The sequence below is a fragment of the Amyelois transitella genome, chromosome 10 (assembly GCF_032362555.1).
Source record: "Amyelois transitella isolate CPQ chromosome 10, ilAmyTran1.1, whole genome shotgun sequence".
Classification (NCBI taxonomy): Eukaryota; Metazoa; Arthropoda; class Insecta; order Lepidoptera; family Pyralidae; genus Amyelois; species Amyelois transitella.
In genome coordinates this window covers 1754111-1778726 of record NC_083513.1, presented here as the reverse complement: position 1 = coordinate 1778726, position 24616 = coordinate 1754111, and the positions used below count along the sequence as shown (strand labels likewise).

General features: G+C 37.0%; 1 protein-coding gene across 2 annotated transcripts in view; it reads right to left on the bottom strand.

Moving 5' to 3' along the window:
- The window catches only part of LOC106136755 (diacylglycerol kinase theta), a 38988-nt gene extending 16109 nt beyond the window's left edge, over positions 1 to 22879 (bottom strand). For both annotated transcript variants that reach the window (XM_060946076.1, XM_060946077.1), the window contains exons 1-2: positions 22636 to 22879; positions 1154 to 1233 (exon numbers count right to left, since the gene is read on the bottom strand). In XM_060946076.1, the coding sequence (XP_060802059.1) occupies positions 1154 to 1233; positions 22636 to 22765 (210 nt within the window). In that variant the 5' untranslated portion in view covers positions 22766 to 22879. The remainder of the gene's footprint in view (positions 1 to 1153; positions 1234 to 22635) is intronic.
- Positions 22880 to 24616: the final 1737 nt, after the last annotated feature.

Below are 24616 nucleotides of genomic sequence, written 5' to 3'. Positions count from 1 at the left end.
CTATACTTTTTATTACATAAATTATGCTGTTTTTGTTTCCGTTTGTGGCAAATTCAGATAAAAATGTGTCAGGTTATTTGCTAATCGCTTGAAAGAGCAATTGAATGTTAATGAGCTTTTTCCTTGATAGATTTTCACCATAATGCGAGATAAGAGCTAGCTAGAGCTACGTAGCTAGCACACATACATACATTAAGTGACGTCTATATCCCTTGAGGGGTAGACAGGGCCAACAGTCTTGAAAAGACTAAAAGGCCACGTGCTGTATGGCTTTATGATAGAATTGAGCAGCTGTCGTACAAAAAAGCTAATCTTATAATTCTTAAACAACCCTGAAAATTGTTAAGTGGGTGACCGCGTGCACCGCATAAAGCCTACTTTGGCTCAGCACCGAAGACAACTGTTGCTGGAAAATTGTACCGGGTCACGCCATACGGCGTTGTAAATAACGCTACCGGCTACAGCTTGTGCCGTTAATATTCAGTACAGCTACAATCACAGAAGACTGGGTATCGGCCGACTTAGTGCAGAAACAATTTTTTTTTACAAATTATTCTGACTGAGCTAAACTAAGCGAGTTCGACACTTGTGTTAAAGGATATATATACATACGTACATACATAAAATCACGCCTTTTTCCCAGGGGGGCCTTTATCCCGGATTGGTAGGCAGAGACTACATCTTTCCACTTGCCACGATCTCTGCATACTTCTAATATGTTTAACATACGAGTATAATTATGTTTCATTCACGCGAATTAACATAAATTTTTTGACATCTGTGCACAGGAAAGTTACGAAGCAAATCGAATTGGAAGAGGATCGTGGTGGATTCCAAGAACTCCCAAAGGATTGTAGCACACATATAAGTTAACTAGCTGTGCCCGCGACTTCGTCCGCGTGGTATAGGTAGCTATTATGCCCGTATAATAATATTAAATTTCCCCGTTTTTTTCACATATTCCATTATTTCTTTGCTCCTTATAGTTGCAGCGTGATGTTATATAGCCTAAAGCCTTCCACGATAAATGGTCTATTCGACGCAAAAATAATTTTACAATTCGAACCAGTAGTTCCTGAGATTAGCGCGTTCAAACAAACAAACTCTTCAGCTTTATTATAATATTAGTATAGATGATTGATTGATTGATTACCTTGATAAGGCTCGGCGCCACCCCGCAGCACGGCGTTACCACCTGCCCCACGCATCGCTCGTGCACTATGAAGTTGCACACTGAAAAAAAAGGGTATTGTTATAGACCATTGTGATAGTACAGAGTGATTAGTACCTAAATAGTGCAGTGCGGTTCTCGGCGCTTGAGAATAGGACCACTCCATCTCTTTCCCATGGATGTGGCTAATGATGTGTGAAAAAAGGAAAGCCTAATAACTTAGGATTCTTCTTTTAGGTGATGGGCTAGCGATCTGTGACTATTTGAATCTCAATTCCATTTTTAAGTCAGGATTTCGCAAATTATAAGGCGAACTTTTATTTAGGATCACAGTCAACTAAAATAAGTATACCTAATAGTAATGTGATTTTTATCATTATAGAGAGCCCGTTGATATTTTTATTAGTTAGATTAGTGCTAATTCTTTTGGGTAATAATTGGATAATAAAGTAAAAAAAGCACAGTTATCAAATAAAGAAATAAGTTTTATCCTACTGATTTATCCTTAAATTATTATACCAATTTATGCCTCGAGTCAATTCGACATACGCAGTCTAAACCGACCAATGTTTACGTTATTATGTTTGTTGCTTTCGTTTTACACTTCTCAGAAACATTTATTATTTAATGCAGGGAGGAAAATATTCTGTGTCTGTTTAGTACTTATGATCAACATACGCCTATGCACGCATTTAATGTATGGATCGGTTTAGCTAAATTTGTAGAGATCCGAACGTTAAGACTTTTTTTCATTAACCTTTTGGGTTAAGAATTTGTAAACGTTAAGATTTTTTTTCATTAACTTTTTGGAAATAGTCCCGGTTGCATCGTCAACCTTCTGGAGATACCGGGGGTTTTCCATGACCACAATACTGAGAGTAAGTCAGGTTTTACACGTAACTACTCTCGTCTGACCTCCGCTTATTTGAATAGTATCTAACCCAGCTTGGATATGGTCAACATTTCGAATTTCATATGGCTACCTACATATAAATAAATAAAACTACATATAAGGTGGGAAAGTTATAACTATAAGCTCCATTCCTAATTTTAAGTTGGTCTTAAAACCTAACATGTCGTAAAAGGCGACTAAGGGATAGGCTTATAAACTTGGGATTATTCTTTTAGGCGACAGGCTAGCAACTCGTCACTATTTTAATCTCAATTCTATTCATGTCATTCATTACTTGGCTTAATAGATTCCCACAGGAGCGAACCCCCTTGCAAAAGCTATTCTGTTTATTATATTAAAACATAAAAATTTGACGTGGTGGATCACAGACTATGTCGCCCCCTGCCTAGGGCTCCCCAGCGGATAGCGTGCCGCTTAAGTGCTCGCGTGCTTGCTCTGTGGTAATTCCATAATGATGGGTCGTCGCTCAGTGCTTACCAACGCAGGCTAATGTGATTACGTAGCCCGTTTGCGAATTAAAGGATCAAAATTGTAGGTAGGTATTAATTTTTATTATGCCATCGTTCTTGGGCTTTGAAAAAAGCATTAGTAGTAGTGTCTTTGACTTTTTTTGGGTTATGCATACAAGTCCCATCTCAACAACACGAATTGAACTACTTTTTAGTGTATTTTTGTAGTGTATTTTATGATTTTGACGAAAATAGTTGAAGAGTCAAAAAATTTGTATTTTTCCACACAAATGGAACTGTTTATTATCTCTAACTGCGTAAGCCTAGGTAAATGACTAAATGCAAAACCATAGACAACTTATATTTTTAATTCAATACGCGGCTTACAGGCCATCAGCCTGGCAAGGGCATAGAGTTCGCAATTACGCTCAGATTTTGAACTTGGAACGTAGTGAGCGTTCGGCGCCTCTCTCCTCTACATCTTGGTGGATCGATAGCCGCGCGCATGCTTCGCGCGGGGTACGGGACGGGACGAGTAACCAATGAATACGCATTATAATGTTAGATTAAGATAATTTACAGACCTTCCAAACATATGATCAGATAAATTGTTAATTTTTAATAAAAAAGAAAATTTCTGTGGTTTATAATTATTATTGATTTTTTTATGATGCAACATTTTGATACCGGTCGTCATCTAAAGAACATTATCTATTGCGAAGTTCATCACGACCCTTTTTTATACTGAAATTGTGAAGCAAATAGTTGACGAGGCGAAAGATAATGTAGGTACCTATTAGGGTATCGACATTTAATTTCACTAATCTGTCTTTAGTATAAAAAAATCACATTCGCCAATATAAAAACATCCTCGTATCTACGTTTTGGTCACGGTAACCCCTAAACTACGCGTTGGAATTTGATGTTTTCACTTTTCCTAGTTAAAAGAGGCCTCTACTTATCTTAGGTATATACATTTCTTTGGTACTTAAAGTAGGTTTTGTTTAATTTTAGTATTTAAATGAAATCATGAGTAGTAATTAAGACGGGCCCCGCTTATCTGAAAAGCATCATTATCAAAAATTAACATAATGAGTGCTTTAATTATATACCTACGTATGAAACGTGAAACTATTCCATTTGCATAAATGTAAGGCTTATTACAATATCCTCGCGTGCAATTATACCTTTAATGACCGATTATGAACCATGTCCTATGTCTGAAAGTTAAATTGAAATGTTTTAATTGCAATGGCCATTATATGTGTGAAGTTTGTATAGCTGAACCGCTATAACCGAAGCCTCCTTCAGCTGAAATATTTAAGTGTTTAGTGGTATTATTCGAGCAAAAAGTAAATTCAATTAAATGTTTAGGTATAACAAGATGGTAGCAATTGGAAATTGAGTCATTGCCTACCCCTGTAGGAAACTGGCGTATGTATAATTGCGGTAAAACATGACGGTGGCGAAAAATTTAATATTATTTTAATCGAAAAAACATGTTATAAAGGATTAAGAGTTACCTACCTCTTTACTGACTACTTCTACCTAAACCGACGAGCTTACACGAATAAATTGATAAATTATGACAAGCAAAAGAAGTTTGTTTGTGTGTAGTTAATATTTTATTGCTATTGTAGTTTATTGCACAGAAATTTACACACTTACAAGAAATAGACCTTACATAGTTAAAAGTGTAATAAATCACTTGCAATGACGGACTTATCCCACGAAGGGATTTCTTCCAGTCAGAAGTATACAGCGATCGTGGTAAGTGATAAGTAAGTGTCCTCCGTAAAAGAGATAGATAGATAAAACTCTTTATTGCACCATAAGAGTAAAACATACAAAACAACATAAAACAGATAGATATGGTACAAAGGCGGACTTATCGCTAATGCAATCTCTTCCAGTCAAGCTTTGGGTGTGATGAAAGTAGTTAGTGTGTTAGGAAATTTAACAATACCCAAAACAAACCCAATCAAAGGTGCTCAAAGAGCTACGTGTGCTCTCTCACGTCGTCCCAACATACAAAGTGCTCTATTTTTGCTCTCGTGTCAATAAAGACGAGGTTTTTATCGCGGAAGGGCACCGGCGGATGGGGATCAAGGAGACGTATTAATGGTGTAGTGCGTTCAATACGTCATGGTGCGGTATATTTAAATAGCCTCGGGTATTTAATGGATGCAACAGCCCGCGTGGCACCACCTCATAACATTCACAAGTAGCCATGAAAAAAATCGAATTTGTCTATGGTCTGAATTTTAAATATATCGAAGTACGCCCCTTAGAAATTCGAAATTAATGTGTAATATCAAAAATAGAACAAAGTATATTTAGTTAGGAACGTTTTGTAAATTTTAATATAAGTAAAGTATAATAAAAGTAAGTTGTTTTGAAAATGTTTTAATTCATCAACGTGTTCTTAGAGCATGTTCTAAAAACTAACAAACTAATTTAACTTATAAAAATATAATCCCAGTGACAAAAAAAAATCTGTCTAGTAGTGCGGTTCATCCACGGTTCATCTACTGAAAATTGTAGATATAGGTACTTTAGGTATGTGCCATATTACCTGTATGTGCGAAGTCCCATTAATATATTACGTTATAAAAAAAATTACGTAAATATCTATATAAAAAAAATTACGTAAATATCTATATATTTACGTAATTTTTTTTACTTCATATAAATACTTATGTGCAAATTCCCTTTGATAAATTACGTTTCGATAAACGGAATCGCAAGTAGCGGGCCTGGCCAAAGTAAACTAAGGTTAAGACTGAAATAGTCTAAGGGTAATAGCCTCAGAAGCTGATGGTTGGCAGATTAAAAAGAGGCGGGCGGGGCCGGTGTGATACCGGATGTAGTGGATAGTCGGAGAGCAGGTATACTCATAGTGACGTGATCATTTAGAGGCGTCTTATTGGTAAGTACTTAAAGCTGTTTGACGTACACTACGTTGTGGAAATATGGAATTTTTTTTAGCTCAATTGTGGAATAATTTTCGAGCAGTTGGGAGTATTTGGGATACGGATATTTTAAAGAAATGGTTGAATAACACTACTTCTGTTGCAGTCGAGTAAATATACCTTCATTTAAGGCAACAAATTAACGTGTTAGTACATAATAGTTTATTTTAAAGCCTTCTACCTTAAGTATATATCGTAGGTACGTATCAAAATAAGAAAAGTCCTACAAAGTCTATCAAAACCTTGTTCCTTCGGCCATCTCCTAAATTCAATTTTCACAATCAATTCAATTGTAATATATACGAGTATAAGAAGAATGATACCCCAAACCGAAGAGCATGCATTGCATTGCAACAGGATAAAGCGAAAGAAAAGATGCAGAGATCCTAGCGAGTGGAAGGATGTAGTCACTACACTACAACCCCTTCAGGAAAGAGGCTTGATTTTTATTTAAGAAGGTATGTGTGGATCGATGGCGCATAGACATTGACATAGAGTTCCCACGACCATAACCTCTTCGGCCGCCAATGGTTAATTAACAATGAATCGTCCAAGAATAGTCCGCTATATTTAGTGCTACACCAATCGACTACTGTAAACATGCGTGCACGCACTTATACGGCGCTTCCCGTCACTACACGACCGAAATAAGTCAATTTAATCTGTGAAAAAAAAAATTGAATTCCAGAATAAAAAATACATCAGAAGTGTAAAATACGTAAATCCACTAATATTTCCCTCTGTGTTTAATTGTTGGAAAGATTAAAGATAATCTCAGAAGATCTTCATCCGATTCATACATATTATAACCGTTTATCTTTTCTAAAGATACGTGCGATTCCCGTAGAAACCGGATCTGGAATTATGTACTATCGAGAAAAATCAACCACTCATACAACAAATAAACAAAGTGGCAAAGATAAATACAGAACCTTATTTATTAAAGTAGGATAGAACAGAAAAAAACCTACATCTTTTTATAGATAGCCTTCTACCTCTGTGGTGTGATGTTATAGAGCGTCTAATTAAATTACAATTCCCATTGAAGCGGACCGCGGTGGTCGGCGCAGCGCATTCCCGTGACGTCACGAGTGACACAGTTCACGCTGGGGCGGTGACCCGGTTACTTGATCATGTATTATCTGTGGCATTGTTTTTTTTTTATTGCAATTAGATAAGAAAATAAAAGATGCATAGAAAAATTTCAGTGAGGTTTTGGAAAAGTAGTGAGATTTTATTGGCGGGAATCCGAACCGAAACCGTTTGTTGTAATTAAACTTTTTTTTTTATTAGACTGTTATATTGCTTTGATAGAAACTGGACAATCGTTTAGTAATCGAGGATACAAGTTTTGACGTATCAATCTAGTAAGCCCTCATAATCTAGCTTTTTCTCGCGGTTTCGCTCTGTTAGAATTTTCAGTAAGTAATTCTTTTTATAGTAACAGTGCGTTATTAGTAAAATTGCGTTGACCAACATTAACAGTGACTTTTTATGTACCTAAACATACATATATAAAGCCAGGCAGAGATACTCATTAAGAATTTCTGCCATGAATTAGACCGCGGTTACTGTAAGATTTAACTCGTTCCCGTGACGTCACAGCTGACACACTTCTCGCTGGAGACGATGACCTGGTTACGATCAGTGTGACGCACATCGCCTTCTTAATATCTAGCTGTTAATATCATCTGTAGCACAAAATCATAAGCAGTTATAATATCCAATATTTATAGGAAATCTAAAATCATACAATATGTGTTTTCGTTTAGATTATTGTTTTATTTTCTTTTATAGCTGTGCTTTAAAACTATGTTTAGAAATTTACTTTATGTCTTGCGAAAAAGAAAACGGAACGAAAAGTAAAATGCTTTGACAAAGAACCTACATGTCTACATTATTTGACAAAAAATAACAGAAAATCATCAGTCAAAGATGTGTTTCTAAATTTAAAATATTGTATTCCAAAAGGAATATAAAGGGTGTTTGTTTTTGCCGCCAATATAATCTCGATGAACAGCTGATTTTCCTTTTTTTTTATTTTCTTACATTGCACCATCATAATAAATAATGGTTAACAGCACGCACGTGGCACACAGTCATCTGCTGGTTATTTCTGACGTGATATAATATATCACAGTCATGTCGTAAACACATTCAGGATATAATCTGACAATGAGCTTTATTTATAAACAAATGTTTATTTTTAAACTTGTATGGTAATTTTCTGAGCTATGTTGAGGAAATGTGTTGTTTGCATCCTACCAGTATAGTTAGGGATGTATCGTGAGAATAATCAGAAAAAGGGTATTTTTATTGCTTTGGCAAAATAGCCATTTTCAAATAGGAAACCCCATAGGAACCCAGACCCCAAGTATTAAATAATTTTCGTAAAATAAAGTTTTTGGGGTCACATATTATCCTAATGTAATTTTGTCTTTAATATCAAATATTTTGCCTAAAATTTCATCAGTTAGAAGTTACAACATTTAATGTTAACATGATGTAACTGAAACACAAAAAAAAAATCTGAAAGTAACAGTTATATAAGAGAAATAATCAGTTTAAAAGTTATTGTTAGACAAATTAAAAATATGTGACAATAAATACAATACATACATACATACATATGGTCACGTCTATATCCCTTGCGGGGTAGACAGAGCCAACAGTCTTGAAAAGACTGAATGGCCACGTTCAGCTATTTGGCTTAACGATAGAATTGAGATTTAACTAGTGACAGGTTGCTAGCCCATCGCCTAAAAAAGAATCCCAAGTTTGTAAGCCTATCCCTTAGTCGCCTTTTACGACATCCATGGGAAAGAGATGGAGTGGTCCTATTCTTTTTTGTATTGGTGCCGGGAGCCACACGGCACTAAATACAATCATTGGCATTATTTTCTAACTTAACAAACCATGGCAACCGTTGCTATGGCGTACATAAAGGTTGCCTACACTGCGTCTTAAAAAGTCCGTCCGAACAGAGAAAAGAGATGAAAAAATAAGTAAAATTGAACAAGATCAGAGTAAAAGGTACTGATTTACAAAGAAAAACCTAATACTACAACAAGTATATCGTCCGTAGGTATATCTGTATTTAGCATTGTTTAGATACCTTGTAGAACAGGTGTCACCTATTAACTGGGAGGTTCCGGTTCGAATCCCGTTTGATGTCTGATGATCGTAAACTAACTATAAAGCTAGATATAATTGCTTTCTAATGCTTTGTACCCGGATTTTATGCCGTGAAGCTGTAGAGGGGATCTATAACAGAGCAAGGAAGAGTTTGATAAGGCCGTTATGTGCTCTGTGGGGTCTAGTGTAACTTAATGACCTGTGACCAAAGAAGGCTATTTCGTTATCAAGATTTAACTCAATGCTGTAAATGTAATAAGAAAATGTATACATCCCGGGATTCTCTGCAAAGAGGTATTTAATTACCGCTTACATCAAAAGAAGATGATTAAAGGAGCATCTAAGATTTTATGGTCGGTGCATTTTGCATTTGCTGATGATGAAAAGATACATGAAATAAAAAATTTTCTCTATCTTCATGAAATACACTGCAGTCTAAACTAATAAAAAAAATGCGAAGGCATCAACGTATACAGCCAAAGCCCAATGGGGATACAGGCAGCGCCACCCGTGGCTAAGTCAAATTCAAACGTGGAACAGGAGCGCGATTGGCGGGCGTGCGTGACGTCAATCCCGACCTCCCGCCGCGCCCTCCGCGCCCCCCTCCCCGCCGAAGGCCGCGCCACTCGGTGCTGAAAAATAATCATTTTCAAAGACGGCACCGTGCGATTTTTATATATTTGATGACCCATTTCGGTGCCCCGGATAGTTTGGGTGTCGTGTTTTATTCCAAAAGGATAAACATTTGGATGATAGATAGCAATTTTTACCGGATATGGCAGTACTCGTCTATTTCCGTTCGCAGCACGTGGCGCGGCGTTACGATTACGATTTTATGTATATTTTCCCGTAAGGACATTTGAAGTTCATGGAAATTTAAAAAAATATTTTCCGGTATGGCAATTATTTAAAATAAATGAGCAAGTTTATTTATCTGGGCACCATCTGCGTAAATAATTGTACCTAGGTGTCTCGAGAAAGGGAAATGTAAAAAAAAAGAACGTTGTTAGTATTCTGATGGAATTTTAGTTATTTATGAGTATTCAATTATGAATTCGGAAAGTAATTCAGACTGAATATTATGGAGTACCTACATAGCAATTTGTTATATTATTTTTATGATATCATCATTCAGAAAAAATATTACCATGTTTCTTATAAACACGAAATTACATACACATACATAATATAGATCAAGATAGGATAAGAACTATTTAACTAGATTAGAATTATAAAAAGTGTGCCACTTTCTTTTAAAGGTACTTCTACTATACATACGATACGATGATGTTCTATTTTTTTTGGTAAACATGTACTCACCCAAAAAGGATCATGATGAGTAAACATGATTTCAGAAAGATTAATTCAAAATTCCCACGCGAGCGCAACCTCTAGCAGAAGCTTATGTGACATAAATATAATTATCATTAAAACTGTGTACTGCTTAGAACTGCAGTGTTTTGTGCACTAATGACGTCACATTCAGATCAACAAAGCCACTCATTAGAGCGTCTGAAGATGTCGCCTCGTTACTACCTTCTTTATCGTGAGTGCGCGCTGTAGTTCTGCTAGACTGCTCAAAAATGATGAGAATTTTGCTTATGCCTGTTATGAGCATAAACTACTGCTACAATTTTATTAATGATTCCAGCACTTATTTCTCAGTGCACATACACTGCAGTAACATTTTATGAAGAAAAATATTGCATCCCTCTTTGTTCTCCTTCACGCAAAAACTACTGAACCGATTACGTTGAAATTTGGTAGCTGAAGACCCGGAATAACATATAGACAACTTTTTATCCCGAAGTTCCCGCGGGATTGATTGTTAAGTTATGATATGTTTCCACGCGGACGAAGTCGCGGGCGGCCTCTAGTTCGTTATGAAACCTGTTATCGAGTACTGTTATTTTTAACGATAGGTTGTACGGCCTCAAGTAGGCCATCCCGTACAATGTTAACGGGAGTCGGGGCAACTAATACACGAACGATATTTCCGTACGCACAAAAATACGCACATGTTATTTTAGAAGTACTCGATATAAATAGAGTCATTGTGAATTCTGTGTTTGACCTATATGGAAAGCGTCATTGCCAAATTATAATTTAACGCCTTTTGGAAATGTTGAGAAGGGATTTTTGATGTTTCTTACAGAGATTTTATTATTGTTTTGTATATAAAATTTGTACCTAAGTAACTTATTTATTTATTAAACGTATTAATATTTTGCAAAATTTAATAGATAATCATTATCACAATATAAAATAAACTCGGAACATTGTTTTTTTAATGTAAACAATGTGCATTCGTCCACGATTTAGGTTTAAGTGATCTATATTTGTAAATTGACGTCCGGTGAAAATGCTGCAGTGTAGTTTGTTCCGCCGCTTCTTCTAAACATGCGCTTTGGATTTATTTTCAAAATCGAATCATTAGATTAACACAAAGACAAGACAAAAGCATTATATTTATTTTCAAATTGAATACACGGTATATCGCTTATTAACGTCAACGTTAATTATATTTACCCCGCCGTAAATAATATAATAGCAAAAAAAATTGAGTCTAAATTTTATAGATTTTAATATTATAGTATTAGAATCTATAAAATTTAGATCTATGCAGCATTTCCAAAAGAAAAAAAAACGGTATATGAGAATTTTCTTTGCAGGCGACACTTTGGAGTGAAGGTGGCGCGTCGACATCTTTTGTTAGATTAGATTTATGAAAGGTCTACAATTCAAGTCAGCCGACTACTACAATTGTTCATTAAATATATGTCATATATATGTATGTACAAGTGATATTTACACGCATTTAATTCAGTATCAATGCACTCGCACACTGCCAAATAAGGCATACAATAATTACAACCCCGAATATGTAAACGAATTTGATTGTTCACTACAATAAAAAATGCCAATAAATATCAGGTGTTTGCCCCTCACGAGATAGACAGAACCAATAGTTACAAGACTCAAAGACCATGTTTAGCTGGATTGCTTTGAAATTGAAAAGAGTCTATCTATACTAATATTATAAAGCTGAAGAGTTTGTTTGTTTGAACGTGTTTGAAAGTTAAATTAGATAAATTTAAATTATAGTTAAAGTAAAATTAAATTAAATGTTAAAGTTTGAACTCAGTAACTACTGGTTTTCTAAAAATTCATTTTGCGTTAAATAGACCATTTATCGAGGAAGGCTTTAAGCTATATAACACTACGGTGCAACTATAAGGAGCAAAGTAATAATGGAAAATGTGAAAAAAACGGGGAAAATTATTTATCCTTGAGGGCTTCAATGATGCCCAAAATAACTATTCCACGCGGACGAAGTCGCGGGCACAGCCAGTTCCCAATAATGGGTCGGAACGGGAAAAGCTTAATTTCAGTTAACGCGGGGAAGCTGCGAGCGAACTTTGTTAAATAAACAAGTTGCTATGTCGGATGTCATCACATACAAAGGCACGGCTTTTATAATTCAAACCCAGAGAAAGCCGGCAACGGGTATGTAGATTGACTCAGTAAACACAAAATATCGAGGGAAGAGAATAATATCCTTCAAATCTTAGAAAAGAAAGAAAGACATAACGTTTATTTGGTGTTAAAATGACATACATATAATAAAATCTATATCCCTCGCGTCTTGAAAAGACTAATAGACCACGTTCAGCTGTTTGGCTTCAAATAATCAATCATCAATTTTGGGACAGCCTCATAGGGCACCCCTAGAATAAGTCTCTAGACACAATGGTTTAGGCTGTGCGTTGTCCGTCAGTCAGTCAGTAACGGAAGAGTTTTATATATGTAGATATCAATTATAGCGTAAACTCTTTAACATGAATACCCCGTTACACTTCTATCCTTACATTGTTTTGTAACATAAATCATTGAATACGCAGCGAAGCGCCGACGCTCCTGGTCCGCGTTACAATAGTCCCTTTGTCGTGCATTGCTGAATTTGTTGCACTTCTCCTACACTCTGCCTCTATTGTCTCGGCAATGCATTGCTTTAAAACAAAAGATGCCACTTAACTCTTCTGCTTGTATTCTTACTTGACAATTGCTAAGAATAGTTTAGTTCACGAAGCAAGAATAGTTAAGAAGGCATTTTTGAATCGTTTATTTACATAGTTGCATTAATAACGCCTCTTTGCTGGAGGTAGGCGTAGACTACATCTAAACATGTGTTACGATACCTTTTTATATAGAAAGTTCCAACATAGTGAATGTCTATTAAATTAAATACAATATTTTTAGACCTTTGTAAGAAAATAGCTGCAACGATGCAAGGTTTGAATGAAAGCTTTATACCTAACAAAGTTTAATGCATGCAGGTCAAACATAAGCCTTCATTGACAAAAAGCTTTGCAAAAGGAGTTGCAAAAGCAACGTTTCAGAGCCTGGGTCTACTATTTTATATCTAGGTTTTCTCAGTACATGCAACACAAACATCCTTAAGAAAATAGATGATCAATAAATAAATTTGTCAGGTTTCTAACCAAGTAATTACATACATTGTAATGACCTACTTTTGGGAAACATGTAAGGGTCACCGCCCAACCCAATTAGTTCCCAAACGTGCTTATTTCACCATCGCCAACAAACACTTCTAACGCCTAAATCATATATTTCGTAAACAATTTTTATCACAAATTGTGTTAGATTTCGTGAGCATTTTCAGCGGCGGCGGGCGAGTTGCAACCGTGCTGCGGGGGGGCACAGAGGGGAGGGGGTACCATTGACGTGGGTCTCTCAATGGCAGCTGAACTGGGTCACCACCGTGTGACGTCAGAGCTGGCCTACATACGGCGGGCGTAGCCCCGGATGGCCTACCACATATTTTTTGCAAGTGCAAGGAGTCCTATTTTTAGAATGAAAAAGCCGCACGAAATCTGAAGGTTTGTAAATGTTCGAGCGCATTCTATTTTGGGAAGTTAGTTAAAACGGTGCTTAAAATAGATTTTGGGTTTAGTTACAACGCGGCTTGGGTTGGAGTGTCTACTTATTGGCTCTTTGTTGAAATTGTTTAACCGTATATAAAATAGCTGAGCCTGAACAGTAGTTTTCTAAATTAAGCATTATAAAAATAAATCTGAAATACTGTGCTTTTGTGAATATAATATAAAAATCAACTGAATTTGAGTATTTAATGATAAATATAGATACATATGTCGATAACAAGACAAAGAAAGTTACTTATTTGTATGTCCCATTAAAAACTTTCACCTTTGTAAATATTTTATCAGACTACTTAGGTACCCTAGAATTATCTAGGGCAATGACACAACCAAATGCCATTAGATAATTATGTTACGAGCATGTACTTAGTTTTGTTGGCAATTCATCGTATCATACATGTTTAATCACCTGCATTTGAGTCGTAAAAGAAACACCCATTTCACAATATTTCCATTAGGTTGAGTTATACATACAAACATAGTACATATAATTACGTTTTTATCCCTTACGGGGTAGACAGAGACAAGGTGATGAGGAGATGAAAGAGATTTAATCCCAAATTTATAAGACTGAGCGGCGTTTTAGTACATCCATGGGAAATACACGGAGTGGTCATATTCTAAAGTGTCGGAAACCACACGGCATTCAAGAAATCAATGGGCAACTAAGTAATAAATCTATACTAATATTATAAAGCTGAAGAGTTTGTTTGAACGTGCTAATCTCAGGAACTACTGGTTCGAATTGAAAAATTATGCGTATTAAAATTGCGTTGTATAGACCATTTATCGAAGAAGGCTTTATACATCTTTTTTATATATCATCACGCTGCAACTATAAGAAATAATGGTATATGTGTAAAAATCGGGAAAAAATTATTCATCCTTAAAGGCTTCAATGATGCCCAAAATAACTATTCCACGCGAACGAAGCCGCGGGCACAGCTAATAGTTAATATACAAAAATACACGTGTTACAAGCATTCGGGCATACAATGGGGACTTCGTGAATTATTTACCAAAAGGAAAATAGCCGCTGTATAATTACGTAGGTATTTATTTATCTGTTTATGTACGGAAATAAACGTGTCAGTCCGCGTATCGATGTTAACGAAACAAAAGGTGGGCACCCACCGGCTGACTTCGGTGGGTGCCGACACCTACGGACCGTGGGGAAGGTAGAACCTCACGTAACTACGTCAATATATACATATATATATATATAGAAAATTTTCCGTTGCTGACAGATAAGGTACAGACGAAACAATTGATTGCGAAGTTCCCGGCACCATTAATAAAAAAGAATAGGACCACTCCTCTTCTCTTTCCCATGGATGTCGTAAAAGGCGATTAAGGGATAGGCTTATATACTTGGGATTCTTCTTTTATGGCGATGGACTAGCGACCTGTCACTATTTGAATCTCAATTCTATCATCAAGCCAAGAACCTGAACGTGGCCTATCAGTCTTTTCAAGACTGTTGGCTTTGTCTACCCCGCAAGGGATATAGACGTGACTATATGTATGTACGGAAATAAACGTGTCAGTCCGCGTATCGATGTTAACGAAACAAAAGCTGGGCACCCACCGGCTGACTTCGGTGGGTACCGACACCTACGGACCGTGGGGAAGGTGGAATCTCACGTAACTACGTCAATATACACACATACATACATAAAATCACACCTCTTTCCCGGAGGGGTAGGCAGAGACTACCTCTTTCCACTTGCCACGATCTCTGCATACTTCCTTCGCTTCATCCACATTCATAACTCTCTTCATGCAAGCTCGGCGGTTTCGGGTACTTTTGACCTGACCCTTTACCAAGACGTCCTTAATTTGATCAAGATACGTTCGTCTAGGTCTTGCCACTCCGACCTTTCCCTCCACACTCTCCTTGTATATCTGCTTCGTACTACTACGTCAATTTATATAGAAAATTTTCCGTTGCTGACAGATAAGGTACAGACGAAACAATTGATTGCGAAGTGTGGTTCCCGGCACCATTAATAAAAAAGAATAGGACCTCTTCTCTTTCCCTTGGATATCGTTAAAGGCGATTAAGGGATAGGCTTATAAACTACCCCGAAAGAGATATAGACGTGACTATATGTATGTATGTATCGAGGAAAGCTTTAGGCTATATAATATCACGCTGCAACTATTAGGAGCGAAGAAATAATGAAAATTGTGAAAAAAAACGGGGAAAATTATTCACTTGATTGCGATACAAATTCGAACCAGTAGTTCCTGAGATTAGCGCGTTCAAACAAACAAACTCTTCAGCTTTATAATATTAGTAAAGATGAATGTAACTTGGATGAAGAGTAAAATCAAGAATGAGATGGTAGGATAATATAAACAACTGTGACAAGACCGTTTCGGATAAAAATGTGTGGGTACCATTGTTAGTTACACAACAGCACACACGTCATATTTTCGTCTCTCATGGGGTAGACAGAGTCATTAATCACAAAACTTATACGCCATATTTAGCTGGATGATGAAATTGAAAAATGTATTACGACATTGGGCAATAAGAATCAATTATTTTTATTCGAATTGACGACGTCACAAGCCGAACATAACAGCATTTACGCCATTAAATTGCGGGGGCGGGCCCTTCGGACACGAGTGACGTGGGCACGTAAAAGCCAGTCAAGGGATCAAAGCGCGACCTTATTTTTATGTTACATCAAGTTCTTACCAGGTTTTTTCGGGTCTTTAACATTGCAACTGACAAAGAAAATGTTTTCTATATTTATTTAACTAGAATCTTGTCCTTACTTCTTCGATAAAGTGTGAATTTCCAGGAATTACCTTAATGTCCATTCTATATCTTTCGTCAAAATCGCAAAAGTAAATTTTCCACATATAGTAAAAATTTGAATTTCAATACATAGTATACAGCTGAACGTGGTCTTTTTAGTCCTGTCAAGACTTGGTTCTGTCTACCCCGCAAGTGACATAGACGTGATTATCTGTTTGTATGTAAAATAAATGGCTCAGCTATCTGCCAAGTGAACGTGCAGGCAACAATAAAGTCAGCTATTCTCACACACTGCGTCATTATCTGGTAGACTATTTAAAATCTATAATATCATACATATAATCACGTCTATATCCCTTGCGGGGTAAACGAAGCCAACAGTCTTGAAAAGACTGATAAGCCACATTGCGCTATTTGGCGTAATGATAGAATTAAGATTCAAATAGTGGCAGGTTGCTAACCCGTCGCCTAAAAGAAAATTTCCAAGTTTATAAGCCTATCCCTTAGTCGCCTTTAACTACATCCATGGGAACGAGATGGGGTGGTCCTATTGTGGTGTCTATCCTGTTCTCACACACTGCGCTTTTATCTGGTAGACAATACTCCTTGCAATTTTAATGATTGTAGCAATAAATTTATTTATTTATTTGAAGCATATTTTCCTCAGATACATTTTATTCATAATACATTTGAGTGCGCTAAACCTCTGTCTGGTGGTAAGCAAGATGAGGCCTAAGGTGGTGGTGGTGGTGGTGGCCTATGCACTCTTGCCTTGACAATCCCCAAGTTAAATGTATCGGGGAAGAGAGATGCGTGTAGAATATTCAGTTATCTGTCTAGTTCCCGGCACCAATAGCAGTGCCGTATGGTTCCCGGCATCAATAGAAAAAAGAATAGGACCCCTCCATCTCTCTCCCATGAATGTCGTAAAAGAGGGTAGTCTTACAAACTTGGGATTCTTTTTTCAGGCGATGGGCTATCACTGTCACTATTTGAATGTCAATTGTATCTTAAAGCCTATAGTTACAGCTGACCGTGGCCTATCTTTTCAAGACTGTTGGCTCTGTCTACCCCGCCAGGGATATTGACGTGATTATATATATGTATGTATCTGTCAAGTGAACGTGCAGTCAAGAACAAAGTCAGCCGTTCTCACACACTGCGCCCTTATCTGGCAGACAATGCTCGTTCCAGTTCCAACAGCGTCGGAAATGCTATTGTTTGCGCTAGGTATATTGTCTCCCACTGCTGTGCACCATTTGGACGCAAGAATTTGATACGTCTGAATGATGAAACTCAAAAGTTTCAGAGCCGCAAATTTTACATACTGAAATCGGTAACTGTTTCTTGCTAATAGATGGGTTAAGTCGATGTATATTATTACTATTTCAGTATATATTTATATTAAAAAAAGTTTTTTTGAGAAATAAAGTTCGTTAAACTAAAGTCTAACAAATCGAGAAAAATTAGAAACCTAACAAATCGTTGTCTCTGCACATTTCATCACAACATAGTATAAATCAAAGTAGCTTTCCGCATCTGTCCCTAAGTCTGTATTTATGTATGTTTGCTTCTTTCTTTAAAACTACTACACAGATTTTGATGCAGTTTTTTTATAAATCAAGTAATTCAAGAGGAAGATAAATGCTACCCATGATGGCTAGTTTACTATAAAAGTTATTTTCTGCTGTATCAAATTTATTACATGTATTATTATTTGCCTCGATACCTATTGCCCAAAATTTTGTTTAATTAAGATTGATGAGATGATTTCTAAATTTTCAATATTTTATAAATAATAAATATTAGTCATACTAACAATAAAGAACTAAGAAAGGTTTTGTTATTAGGCTGTAACATTTACAAAAAATACCTAAAGTAACCCTACATTTTCCAACCAAGGCTCTATCTATATCTGAATAACCGTGTCAATTCGTACATACACAAAATCATAGCGGAGGGTATGCGGAGACTACATTTTTCCACATGTCACGATCTCTCTCGCTTCATCCACATTCATTATTCTCTTCATGCAAGCAAATAAAGTAAACAGAAACCGTCGAGATCATATAAAAAGCCTTCCCACTCTCACCTTTCCAATCAATATAATATGCCAATTCATAAATATATGAAAATGAAAGAAACAGAAGGCGTAACAAAGTTACCCGTTTTCCACACTCCCTTATCTTACACAATGGTCTTCCCACCGCGTCGGGTGGTCGGACGGTCGGAAGTCTTTGTCTATGGCTCATTGTCTATAGTCTGCACATTGTTGGTACTTGTCCAGATAGTGTCAATGCATGAATGGCGCCCCGCGTGTGAGAACGACGATGCACACTCGTTTATTGAATAGCTTTCATCGAGCTTTCATTGAGTTGGAGCTTTATCGTATTGTTAGCGATGTCTTTTCTCGTCCGGGGTGGGCAGAGCTTTGGAAATTAAACAAGACGGAAAATGGGAAAATGCGAAAGTTTACACATAAATATGATAATGTTTATATCCTTTGCGAGGTAGACAGAGGCAACAGTTTTGAAAATACTGAACGGGACACGTTCAGCTGTATGGATAAATGATGGAATTGCGATTCAAATAGTGACAGGTTGCTAGCCCATTGCCTATAAGAAGAAACCTAAGTTTATTAGAGTTAAGGTACATCTCGCAAAGCCTTTTAGGCCATGTTCAGCTGTATAACTTAAAGTTGAAACATACTATTTTTATTGTCTCAGGTAAGGCCCCCATGAAAAAGGCTTGGTCATAGATATCTAGATATCTAAAAGTCTAGACTTAAAAGTATATATATGACTAACTTTTACCTGCAGCTTCACCCGGACGAATTTAGCATCACCTCCAAAAGAATACAGGTCTTTTGCAAATCCCACGGAAATTTTCGTTTTACCGGGATGAAAAGTACCCTATGTCCTTGGACAGCGACTTTTAATTATATATACCTAGGCAAATTTTCAAGAAGATTGGTTTAGCAGATAACGCGTGAAGAGACAACAAATAAACTACCTTTCGCATTTGTAATGTTTGTTGGGATTTCTCTATCTTTATGAAATAAAGAAAGAAAATTGTAATATACAGCGAAATTACATTTTTGTATAAAGAACATGAGCGTACAGAGTGAGCTTAATCTGCATTTAACGAACTTTTATATACTTTGAACTTAACAGTTGACAATGCCACCAGAAATGCGATGAGAAAAAGATTATAACGTAACATTATGGCTTTTTAGTCTTTTGTCTATGCGCTCTCTCTATTTTTTTATATAAACAAAAGTAAGTCAATTGAGTATGAATCTCGTAACACAAGTCTCTTCGAGAACTTACTTCGAGGCTAACTCAGTCTGTGTAATCTTTCCTGTGTAATATATTTAATTTATTTATTTAAAAACTTATTTCAAACCGCGCGCAAACGAAGTTGCGGGCATAACTAATTAAAAAGACAGTATGATGGGTGTAAAAGAAATAAAAAAAATCAAGTTAAATTTAACTGGTAACAATTCAAAATTGTATTGTGCATTTAAGAATTTGACAGTGCTACGAGTCGTAGAGCTTCGTAGGCGAGCTACGTGCTCGTAGAGACCTCGCTACGGGGGTCTACGTGAGCTACGCACGTTCGTAGCAAAGAAACTAGTTTTGAAAGTATGAAATTAATGAGCTAATACTATGTGACAGTTCTGTGCGGGTCACACAAGCCTGTTAAGGGAATGAGCTTAATATTGTTATCTTTTAAGCTTTAAGTATATAGGTATGATCAAATAAGTTAAATACATGTTCAGAACGAATTAAAAACATAACATATAATTACGTCTATGTCCACTGCGTGGTAGACAGAACCAACAGTCAACAAAAGATTGAAAGGCCACGTTTAATTGCTTGGCAAAAGGATAGAATTGAGATTCAAATAGTGACAGGTTGTTAGCCCAACGCCGTAAAGAAGTATCCCAATTATATATAGGGATAGGCTATCCCTTAGTCGCCATTTACTGCATCCATGGGAGAGAGTTGGTGTGGTTCTGTTCTTTTTCTATTGGTGCCGGGATGGCACGAATTTAAAATTTTGCATCTAAATCATGTTACAAAATAAAATAAGTGCTGTTTAATTATTTCCTTTAGGATTCGATAACACAAGGAAAAGCTTTTTTTTTCAAGTATTATTATCTTCAAGTATTATATAAATTTGAACCGATATAGAAAATAGAATTACGCGTAATGTTTGAAATAACTTTGCCATTTGAGCTTGTCGTTGGGAAATATAATTGGACGACCAAACCATTACCTAATCTTTGTTTGTAAAATCGAGTAATCGAGAATAAAAAAATCCAGATTTTTTTTCATTTAGTCTGAATAAAAAATGAGAAATACAAATTTCAAGCAAAAAGGTCAAGAATACCTTAAACCTTTTTAGCTTGCAAGAAAAAGTGATGAATATGGTGTTAATGAAGCGAGAAAAGTATGCAGGGATCGTGGTAAGGGGAAAGATGTGGTCGCTGCCTAACACTCCGGAATAGAGGCGTGACTTTACATATTTGTATGTACGTTTACCTGTTCAGACCCGACAAAGGTACACGCGACGCCGTTATAATCGTGCGAAAGACTATCGCTGTCTCGTTTTTTATTATTGACGAGAAACGAGACAACGATATTTTTTCGCGCGATAAAAACGACGTCGCGCGGGAGCTGGAAACTGTAATGGATAACAAGACAATGGAAAATAATTTCATCTGAATGGTAACTAAACGTTTGATGTTGTGAACCACGGCTTAATCAATTTACGCTCATGAGTAAGGAAAACTAACTCAGTTATTTTTGAAACTTTAACTTTTTAGTTTAAATCTGAAAATTCTGCAAATATTAAACTTTTTATTTTTTAGGAATAGAATTTATTTTCAAAATTGGATACAAGGTATCACTTATTGACGTCACATCACTTAAATCTAATTATAACTATTACCGATTCCAAAGCGCATTTATTTGCATTTGGAATGTTATAAACAATTTACATGAGTAAATTTTGAAGTCATAAAGGATTGATTCTTGGTAAGATATGAGAATATTGTTTACCATATTCTATGGATATTTAATAAGCTTAGTTTAAATCTTTCGAACCACGACACAAAAATGACAGGCGTTTCTTTTTTAACATGTTAATTTATATGTTAACTTGGTTTAGCTTCAAACTGATCACCTGCATCTTTGTGGCTTCATCTTATTCTAAAAATTTTGAAATTAAATTTGTTTTTATTCGTAAAGAGTTAATTACTTTCGGCTATACCAGTAAGTACCTACCTTATACTAATGGTGAAGGTACTTTTTACTGTTTGTGATGTTCTTCGATCAAAACCATATTATATGTTACTGTTAACTATTTAAACATGGTAAAACAATATTCAAATTTCATGAAACAAGATGCTCGGAATTCAGTTTAGATATTCTGCGTTCCGCAAATCAGTTGTAAAAATGCGTGTAAGTATTATGAATAAGCATTAGTGCGTATAAGTATGGAAAATTTGCATAAAAATCAATCAATAAATTTATTCCATTATCTGCTTCGACGATACTGTACAAGAAATCTAATCAGAATACCTTGTCGGTCGGTCGAATTAGAAACATCGATAATGTTGGGCGAAGTCGAGATGAAAACAAACTCAAACTGCGCAAAAACAAGATGTCCTCTCGATAGAGATGGGCGGAGTTTTCATGAGTAGACCTTTGATCGTGGCTCATACCATGGAAAAGCTGGCTACTGAACCACGTACTTAACACAAAGTTTACAGATAAGATACCGCCAGGGGACGCGAGAGCCCCGCCCCGCGCCCGCGCCTCCCAAAACCTCTTACAAAACAGATCGATATTAGAGCATATCGATGATTGATCTATGTCCACTCGTTTGCCATCATCCCGGCAGACCTTCAGCTGATCTAGAACCTCTGGTATGATATGATCCGTAGCACTCACGACACCACTCTTCATAGCTACGGCAAAATCAACGACGCAGCCGGCAGTTCCTACTTAAATATAATGAATGTGCATCCGGTTCCGGTCGGCACCATCATCGCTGACTCGGAACCGCGTCGTGCGGGACTTAGCACGTCAGAAGGTGCCAAGGAGGATCTAGACCGTGCCGGCGGGAGGCGGGCGCGTGGCGGAGGCGGTATCGATCAGGGCGGCGCCGGGCGGTTGCATAACGCGCTGGTCGTGCCGGCGGCGGACGCGCGCGGAGCCGGTATCGATGCGCTCGGGGCGCATGCGCGACGCGTACCTTCGCAGCCGTAGCCCTGCCCGATGAGGCCCCACAGCAGGTCGGAGCAGTGGTGGCAGTAGGTGGGCTTGTGGAAGGTCTTCTTCGCGAAGGAGTGGGTGTGTTGGGGCGCGGGCGCGGCCTGCGCCATGGCGGGCGCGCGGGCCGGGCCGGGCGAGCGCGCTACTCATGCCGCGGCGCCCAGGGGCGCGCCGCGCTCTCCGAGCGGCTGTCGCGGCCCACCATCGCGGCGCGTCTGCCGCCACCAGCCTCCGCCCGCCGCCGCGTGCCGCTGGGGGACGCACCCGTGCACCTCGCCGCGGCGGCCAAATAAACCAATCGATTTCTGATTCTATGCATTTATTCGTCGCTTACATGTTATGTAGAGATGACATTACACAATATTAATTTGAAAATAAAATATGCGATAGGTTACTAGGTCTTTTTATACTCTATTTTATTATTGTAAATAACTTACTTTACAGCTTTCAACAACAGGCTAATTTTATGTCTATAGGTACCTAAGTATCATGCATTTTTATCCGACTAATCGGAAATGTTATCTTAATAACAAATCTTCTACAAATTTTCGTCGTAGATGTTCTACGAGTGGTACGATAACGTATTTAAAATTATAACTATTTAAATAATTTTGTTACTGATCGACTAATGAATGATATAAATACGAAGATTAACTAGAAGTACTTAGGTCCTAAACAATAGTAGTACAATATAATCGCAATCACAAAAATATAGTTAGTTAAAACTAGAATTTTTTTTAAAGTTTTTGATACCTATCTATAGCATTTCGAAATTATTAGTATCTAAATAATATTTCTCTCTCACAATTCGATTTTTAAATATATCTACATTAAAAAAAATGTAAACGCCGCCGCAACAAGTACAGATATGGCGGCGCCTGCGCGTAGCCGCCCACCAATCGAAAAAGCTCTTGTTTACAATATTAAGAGGCGCAGCATCCGACCGGACCGACCGACAGTCGATCGTCGTTCAGATCTCGAACAGACTTCATATACCTACTTGACTATATAAACATAAAAGCACGCCTTTTCCCGGAGGGGCAGGCAGATACTACATTTGTTGCCACGATCTCTGCATAATTCTTTCGCTTCATTCACATTGATAAACGTAAAATCACGCCTCTTCCCCGGAGGGGTAGGCGGAGACTACATTTTTCAGCACCACCACATGTTATCTCTGCATAATTCTTTCGCTTCATTCAGATTAATAATTTCTTCATGCAAGCTCGTCAGTTTTTGTGCACTCATACTACCTACCCACCAATCCCTTAACACTAATATCCATCCATACTAATATAGAGAGACATACATACATACACACATTCACATACATATAATCACGTCTATATCTAGTCCCTAAGGGGTAGACAGAGTCAACAATCAGTCAGAGAATGTTACGCCACGTTCAGCTGTTTGGCTTAATGATAGAATTAAGTTTTAAAGCAAAAGGTAGCTAGCCCATCGCTTAAAAGAAGAATTCCAAGTTTATAAGGCCATCCTTTAGTCGCCTTTTACAACATCGATGGGAAAAAGATAAAGTGGTCCTATTCATTTTATTGGTGCCGGGAACCACACGACATATAATAATATAATAATATAAAGATAAAAGATTTGTATCTTTGTTTGTAGCGAACAAACCTTATACCCTTAGTCGAAATCTGACTAATGATCGACTTTTATCAACTATCCTTCACCGAGCGTGGTCCAGATTGCATTTTCAGTTGTAGGTGCTTCAGCTTTAACGAGCTTTGAAAGCTCAGTAGGTATGACATTGTTTTATTATCATTTATTGATGTAACCTAGATAGCTAAAAAAATAAAGCGTTTCAAGCTAGGAAATTAGAATTTTCTACCAGATACACTTCTCGTATTTTGATACCACTTTTTCTGACAATTAAAGACATTTTGTTTTGAATATATTTTTACGATTTTTGCTTTGTGATTTATCTTAGGTATCAGTAA